The sequence below is a fragment of the Oncorhynchus nerka genome, linkage group LG1, assembly GCF_034236695.1.
Source record: "Oncorhynchus nerka isolate Pitt River linkage group LG1, Oner_Uvic_2.0, whole genome shotgun sequence".
Classification (NCBI taxonomy): Eukaryota; Metazoa; Chordata; class Actinopteri; order Salmoniformes; family Salmonidae; genus Oncorhynchus; species Oncorhynchus nerka.
In genome coordinates this window covers 17,343,703-17,352,480 of record NC_088396.1, presented here as the reverse complement: position 1 = coordinate 17,352,480, position 8,778 = coordinate 17,343,703, and the positions used below count along the sequence as shown (strand labels likewise).

The following is an 8,778-nucleotide window of genomic DNA, read 5'->3' as shown; positions in this document are numbered from 1 at the left end:
CCTTTTGGAACTGTAACTGGGTAAGATGTGTCCATTCAATTTAATTTTAAAAAAAATCTGTATTGCATTAAACTACATGACATTTATCAGACGTTCGTGGGTGAGTGGAGGACACTTGCAAATGTTAAAAGTCGAGGTGCTTATTATCTTTAGGTTGATTGTCATATATAGTCGTATGTTATGCCCCTTGGTGGTTGCGTATTAGTTGAAGGGGCTAAATTGCAGGCTATTTGCTAAGAAATGGCAAGGAAGTTGTCTCCGTGTATATTATAAAAGTTAAGAGTAGTGACAACCGAGGATTCCTTGTTATGTTCATGGTAAATGTAGTAGTCAGGGTAACACCATACAAACGGCAGTTTTTGCAGGTGCGATCAAGAAAACAAAAACAGGATTCGTCTCTGTGTGCGTGTGTGTGCGTGCGCGCGCGTGTGAGCGAGTGGGAGACGGGGAGATAGCGTGTGTGTGAGTGTGAGAGAGAGAGAGAGGGGGGAGAGAGAGAGAGAGAGAGAGAGAGGGAGAGAGAGAGAGAGAGAGAGGGGGGGGGGGGGGGGGAGGGAGAGAGAGAGGGAGAGAGAGAGAGAGAGAGGGAGAGAGACATTCCTCCAGGGAGACCGAATAAGCAACTTTGTTACCAGGCATAGCGTTGTCTCCTCTGGCACAGCACGTTATGAAAAGAGAAAGGCATTTGGCAGTTATGGTTGATCAGCATTTATTTGTATCCTCCTTTAGTGCATTACTGACGGCTAACCTGTTCTTAACAAATAGGCATCTTAGAACATTTGCAAGTCATACAATGGAACGTACGTTGTCATACCTAACAAGGAACCTTATTTACCAGTGATTGAGGTAAGAATTTCTAAATATGATTATCCTATGTAGACATCCTATGTGGGAGTGTTTGCATTGGTGCTGAGGCTACATTTCTGTGGCAATAGTCATCATAGTTGTTTTTAGATATACGTATTGTTTCAGCCTGGTCTCATAAACTAGACGTATCAAAGTGAAAGTAAACGCAGGATACTCAAATTAGTATGATATGTTATGTATTGTTATATAAAACAGAAGGTCACTTAAGGGAGGGTCGTTGTTCAGGGTGGATTTTTTTAATTGAACTTTTATTTAACTAGGCAATTCAGTTAAGAACAAATTCTTATTTACAATGATGGCCCAGGAACAGTACGTTAACTGCCTTGTTCAGGGGCAGAACTACAGATTTTTACCTTGTCAACTCAGGGATTCAATCTAGCAACCTTTCAGCTACTGGCCCAATGCTCTAACCACTAGGCTACCTGCCACCTCGGATGTGTGGGCGTATAACGTGAATGTCTAGCAACCCAATGGTTGCATATTCAAATCTCATCACAGACAATTTGAGCAACTTTGCACCTACTTACTACTTGTTAGCTACTTTGCAACTACTTATAATGTTAGCTACCCCTTCCCCCTAACTTTTAAACCCTTTAACCTTACTCTTAACCCTAACATTAACCCCTAGCCTAGCTGACGTTAGCCACAACAAATCAGAATTCACAACATATCATACTTTTTCCAAATTCATAACATACTGTACAAATGGCATTTTTTAACATATCATACGAAATGAATACATGCTATACTAAATGTAACATATCATACTAATTGCAGTGTCCCGGATTTAGCTTGACTAGGTTACGTCTACCCCTGAGTCCAGGTTGATTGTTTTGATTATGGCTTTTGAAAATCAAGGCTATTTAATTGTATCTGACTTTTAAAAGATAACTGAATAATGTTTTTGTTTTCACACTGGGCTAAAGTATGGGCTATTAGTGTGACTTTGTTTATTATTCACCTCGTTGTTATGCTACTTACTGGATGTACCTGGAGTGTAATTAATGTCAATTCTTTTTCATTAAGAGTCCTGCTCTATTCTAGTTCATTTAGTTTGGGTCATTCTGTGGCAGCCAGTAGTTACCCTTGGGCAGGTGCTATTCCTGAGCATTATAATTACAGGCTGTTTGAGGACTCATGAGAATGGAGTTGTTTAAGTATGTTTCGTCATATGACCTGTATATCTTCTTCCTGTAGATGACAGTGCATACTTCGGCGGCCCAACAGTGTGAGTTTGGCCATCGACACAGGAAAATGCATCTCTGGATTGTAATTATATTGTCGGTGGCTACCTCGGTGGGCATCGTTGAAATGTTTGACAATTATGGAGAGATATGCCGAAGATTGTGTGCCTGTGAGGAGAAAGAGGGGATACTGACAGTAAGCTGTGAAAGTAGAGGAATTGTCGATCTCTCTGAAATAAGCCATGTGTACTTCACAACCTATAATTTACTGCTCACAGGGAACCTTTTGAAGAGGCTCTCCGCCAATGACTTTGTTGAATACAATGGGCTTACAATATTGCATCTGGGCAACAATGACATATCCGAAGTTGAATCGGGAGCTTTTAATGGACTTCAGGGATTAAAAAGATTACATCTCAACAATAACAAAATCGATGCCTTGAAGGAAGATTTTTTTGTTGGCCTTGACCGTCTGGAATATCTTCAACTAGACTACAATTACATCACCCATGTTGAGCCAAATGCCTTCAGCAAACTGCGTCATCTGGAGGTCCTGATTTTAAATGACAACTTAATTTCTACTCTTCCCACTAACATTTTCCAATATGTCCCTTTGACTCACCTTGACCTGAGGGGGAATCAATTGAAACTGCTGCCGTATTCGGGTGTTTTGGAACACATGGACAGTGTTGTGGAATTACAACTAGAGGAGAACCCATGGAACTGCTCTTGTGAGCTGATTGCTCTAAAGGCCTGGCTCGAGAGCATATCCTACACCGCTTTAGTGGGTGATGTGGTCTGTGAGTTTCCATTCCGGCTTCATGGGAGAGATCTTGATGAGGTCTCTAAACCAGAACTGTGTCCCAGGAGAGCTATTGCAGAGTATGAGATGCGTCCCCAAGCACATCAGACTACTGATGCATACTTTAGAACTACACCAGCCTCAGTCACAGCCTCATTCCCATCCTCTGCCATATTAAGGTCCTCGTCAAGGCCCACCAAGGGACCTCGCCAGTCAGGCAAACTAAAGTCAAAACCCACGTCTCGCATCCCCTCCAATAAACCGCAAAACTACGGTCAAATCGTTTCATATCAAACCAAATCCCCTGTGCCTTTGGACTGTCCTACTGCCTGTACTTGCAATCTCCAAATTTCAGACCTCGGTCTGAATGTCAACTGCCAAGAGAGAAAGATTGAGCGCATCTCTGACTTAAATCCCAAACCCTACAATCCCAAAAAGATGTATCTCACAGGGAATTATATCCCTGTGGTGCGGACATCAGATTTCATTGAAGCAACTGGATTAGATTTGCTTCACCTTGGCAACAATCGGATTGCTCACATCCATGACAGAGCCTTTGGGGATTTAACACAGTTACGCAGGCTGTACCTGAATGGGAATTTGATCGACCGCCTCACAGTCGATATGTTCTATGGATTGGAGAGCCTGCAGTTCTTATATTTAGAATACAATGTCATTCGAGACATTGTGTCAAACACCTTTCAGCATGTCCCCAACCTTCAGCTGCTCTTCCTGAATAATAACCTCTTGAAGACCTTACCCGGGGAAATCTTTAATGGGTTGAAATTGGCCAGACTAAATCTTCGCAATAATCACCTCCGCAATCTGCCTGTCAGTGGCGTGTTGGATCAGCTGACATCTCTGGTGCAGGTAGACTTGTTCGAGAACCCCTGGGACTGCCGTTGTTCAATTGTGGAGATGAAGATGTGGCTGGAACAGCTCAGCACAGGCACGGTTGTCAACAATGTCATCTGTGGCTCCCCTAAAAGACTGTTTGGGGAGGATATGCGATACATTAAGACAAGTAATTTCTGTCCCAATAACTCCGATACCCTTGCCTCCGTGATCCCGCCCTCTGAAGAAACCATTCCCGGCAGCACTATCACCATAGAAACATCATTAGACGACGACGCACATGTCAACAGTGTTCCTCTATCTGTTATGATCCTTGCCCTGCTCCTGATGTTCATCGTTGCAGTGTTTGTCGCTGCAGGACTGTTTGCGGCTGTGAAGAAGAGACGTCAGAAGGCTCTAAATGAGCAGAATAACTCCATGAACGCGTGCATCAGTTCGCTGAACACGGAGTACGGTCTTTACAAAAAGGGATCCATTCCAAAAGTCAGGACGTCTGCAGGGCATGTGTATGAGTACATCCCCCCTCCCACAGAACACACATGCAAGAGTACCGTCTATAGCCCAAGCCAGAGCAAGTCAGTGGATGGGTACAGAGACTTTGATGAGTTGAATGGGGCGTTTTTGAATAATCACTTGGATGAAGAGGCGGGTAGTAACGCAATAAGCTCTGAATACAGTATTAGCACTCCAGAGCCACTCAACAAACAGTCCCCCTTACAAGACAATCATCAGTATTACTACAGAGATGTAGAACCCGACAAGCCGTCATCTTACAGCAATGCTTTACCTTGCAGGCATACTGCCCATTCATCAAATCAGTATACGTCCGACTTCGATATCAGACACCAATACATGCACCCAGAAAGAATACAACAGACAATATTATATTGCACAGCACCAAGTACTGTTTATGTTGAGCCTAACAGGAGCGAGTACTGGGAACTGAAAGCCAAGCTTCATATTGATCCCGACTACCTTGAAGTTCTTGAGAAACGTACAACGTTCACCCAGTTTTGAATGACTTCATGTTTTCCCTTAAAAGGTTGAATTATTGCTATGGTTGCTGCATTGGCACATAGTGCTCATGTTAAATTTGAGCATTCTACACTGATTTCTATCTTTTGAAACTACAGTATACAGATATGCAGATGCTTTCCCTTAACAACATTAGAAATAGGTATTTTGTCTTTATATATCCTCAATACAGCTTGTTGCTACAGTAGCTAGTTTATTGTTTATCAATTTCAGTCTTTTTGCTTTGAGAAAAATTGGCAACAACTCTATGTAAATCAGTGATGGGGGGGAAAAAATATATAGTAACAATTATTTTGGATGATATATCGATATATATCCAAGTATCGATTTGTAAAATTGAGGGTAGAGCTTATCGGCTGACCCTTCGAACAAAACTCTGGTATTTTTCATCCTATAGCTTGTTCTCCATCTTTCTTTTTTTTTAAATAGCGAGTCTTCATGTTTTCAGCACTTTTATTTCCATGATTGATCAACTCTCATGTTCTAATGTTCTCTCTTGTCTCTCTGCAGCAGACAAAAAGTGAGCAGTGTGTTTGGAACATTAAATTGCAATGACATTTTGCAGTCTTGAATCGCAATACAGATCGAATCGGTACTTACGTATCGTGATAATATCGTATGGTGAGGTCGCTGGCAATCCCCAGCCCTAAATGTAAATATGCAGATCATGTATGCTTGTTGCACTTTTTCCAAACGGGAGGTTCAACTGGCTTCTGTGTGCATATGGGTATTCATGAAACAAAACAAAAAAAACATGTTTTTTTAAAAGATAAATGGAAAATCCATACTTCATAATTCCCGGGCAGTTTTGAGGTGGAACAATACGCTCATATCATTTTTATCAAATTGTCTATTTTTATACAAGTATTTGGGAATGTAATTCTTCTTCTGTTTTTGTTTTATCACTTTGCACGCAATGCACTGATTGACTCGAACAGGTCAACAACGGATATGATGTCACTTTCTTATATATATTTCGTAAGTCGTAGACTGTGTAAATAACCATTGCTATAGCCATATGTAAAATGATTGCAGACATGCAACCTCTGCGTTCTGAAGGAAAGTTATAAGACATTTTGCACTATACGTGCATGAAGCCACTTTTTTTTTTCCCAGGATGGAGACAATCCTCAATTTCCCTATTTTTACCTTTGGGGATACAAAATCAGTATTCAGAATATCATTGTCAACAAATAAACAGCACATTCATACAGTATGTATCTCTATTATCGCTGGAAATAGCTCTAAATATAATGGAATGGATTGGTGACTGACACTTGTATACGTTTGATCACTCAAAATATTTTTGGGACATTCATACATTTGTTTGGTATTACTAAGGAACCTTCTAGTTCTAATTCATTGTTAAACATACACATTTTCAGGTACAGTCCTTTCACTGTGGTACGTGCAGTGTCTATTCAAAGCATTGACAACGAATTGTGTAAACATTCGTCAATGTAATGACATTTGCCAGTCTCTATGTGTTTGGTCTCTAGTTCCAAGGTCACCACTGCCATGTTGTGTTGTTGGCATTTCCTACAACTTGTGGTGAGATTATGTCAGAGGTTGCTCAGTATGTGCTGAAAAGCAGACTGGGTTTCAGAAATAATACATTCTAACCCATTTGTGGGCCATTTAAAAAAAAAATCAAAAGCACTAAGAAAAGTCTGTCCCTATTACAATGCATTGCACTAGATGAACATGTTATTAATATTGACATGTTAATCCAGTGCATTGTAATAAGGACTGTCCTTTGTTAGTGATTTTGATTTAAAAAATGGATCCAACATGGTCAATCTTGCTTTTTTTGTATTGAGGTTAGAAATTGTGTTTTTGATTCCAGTATCTGTCATCGCACCATAGCATTGTTCTTGTTGGGTTTGAAAACACATGACAAGAGTTCAATTAATATATCCAATCATTTACTGTAATTCCCGCCCACCTCCTTAGCCTTTATTGATTTAATATGCAGTTAGTGTGTACAGTGTATATATCACAAGCAAATAGCCATTGCAGTAAAACTACACACAATGTTTGTATCACATTCAAGTATATCAAAGAGATTGTAAAAATTAAATGTTACTCATGGAAATCTGTTTGTACGAACAGGTACACATCAGTGTTTTTTTTTTCTTCTGAATTTTTTATACAAGGGTTTTGTAAATGAGGTCTAGAGAGTGTTCCACTTATGTCAATTTTCTATTGACTTGTCCCTTTAGTTCTCCATATGTAAGTCATTTGGTGAATTCTAACTTCTTACTTCAACTTTGTAAATAGAATGTGCCAGCTGCATCTCCTTGCGGACTGCTGCTTCACTGAGTGCAAAGCCTGGTTTTTATTGTGGAAACACACAGGACGAGAGGGAATGCAACTTGGGTATAAGATGTGAGCACAGAGAGAAATGTATCTTAAAAAGTGCTGTTTCTGCTATTGTTAGCCAATGAATAAAATATGTGCATTCATTCTGTATACTGTCTCTGTTTTTCCTTCACCCTCCAATATGTTAGAAGTAGTAAATGTCATAGCACACCGGGAGGGTGGATTATGAAATACTTCCTCCAAAAGCCCACTGGCTTGTTTCATAGCGATACAAAGATTACAGGAGCCACACAGTTTACACCGCCTCTCACAATTTCATCCAGGAAAGATATACATCTGTGCAAAACAAGAACAATGTTACATAATCTGAAATACTCTCAATCCTCTGCTGTCTTTTGAAGATTGTGTCATTTTCCCTCTATATTATACTCCAACGTGATCAATGTTGGTTGATCACGCTGTGTATTTTGTTGAAAGCTATCACTTTTTTTACCTCCCTATTGTCTGGGGAGTTTAACAAAATGGCTTCCACTAAGGGCCCTTGGTCCTCACCTGCCATTTTTTTTACAGGGCCAAGAATCATCACACTACGGGTGAGATTAGGTCGTCAGTCCGATCTGTCCAAAGCCATTGTGATGAAATGTGTAGTTTAGTGTCGGAACAGCAGATTTTCGATTTGAAGCTTTTTGTGTGAAGGCAACTAACTGATGTCTCTGAAGAAATGTGCATAATGCTTTGATAATGGTATCTGATCCGTCTGTAGCTGTACAATATGTACAACAGCCAAATGTACATGCATGGATGGGGAAAGACACGTATTAATCTCTATACTCTTCGAGGAGACTGGTTTCCTCAGGCATAGTATCCATGGAAACATCCAATTACCTGACATAGCCAAACACAGTAATATTTCTGTCTATAAAGCAATGTATCAATAACTATTATTATGTGTGCTAATTTGCAATTAGCCCCAATTGTAAATTGAAAGTGATAGAATTGATTATTTCTGCATCTCAAATCTATTTGGTCTGTTTATAATGAGTCTCATGAGATCCCTCGTTAAAAGCAAGACTTGGATGTTAATCGCATTTGCGTTGCTTTTTGGAGTTTATAATATCCCTTTGATTTAAGGATACAGGACTGCAAATGTAAAAACAATAATCGCTCTCAAGAATCAGAAGAAAAGTGTACATTTTAATCGCCCCCTCATCCACTATGACATAGTCTTGACTTGTCTGGCAGATTGCTGGTGTTATGTTTCTTAGTCCTTGAAGTTCACAGTATTGCTCTGGAGAGAGGAATTAGGGCAGATCTACATTATGCAAGCTTGAGGAGATGTGTCAGGCACTGAGAAGGCAGCATATGACTGCAAGTGTTCACCCAAGGAGAAATAGCAAAATCACTTGTGCTAAATACAGCTGGAGTTTTATGACCGTGATCACCCCTTTTTGTTTAGGGGTGTAACGATTCTTCTCACTGGTAAAAACATAATCTTATCTCTGTTCACATTTGTATTGTTTGTCTTCAAATATGATCCTGGCCCTTAAGATATGTTTTCTGTAGCACTGTGCACTGTCTGTCTGTCTGTCTGTCTGTCTGTCTGTCTGTCTGTCTGTCTGTCTGTCTGTCTGTCTGTCTGTCTGTGTGTGTGTGTGTGTCTGGGTGCATAAATTATTGACTCAGAGTCTATTCATGCATGTCTCAAGGACTTCA

General features: G+C 40.2%; 1 protein-coding gene across 1 annotated transcript; it reads left to right on the top strand.

Moving 5' to 3' along the window:
* The first annotated feature begins 572 nt into the window (after nucleotides 1–572).
* LOC115107432 (SLIT and NTRK-like protein 5) lies at nucleotides 573–7,208 on the top strand. The gene is made up of 2 exons (XM_029630857.2): nucleotides 573–846; nucleotides 2,065–7,208. The coding sequence occupies exon 2, from the start codon at nucleotides 2,065–2,067 to the stop codon at nucleotides 4,723–4,725; it is 2,661 nt and encodes an 886-aa protein (XP_029486717.1). The 5' UTR covers nucleotides 573–846; the 3' UTR covers nucleotides 4,726–7,208.
* The last annotated feature ends 1,570 nt before the right edge of the window (nucleotides 7,209–8,778 follow it).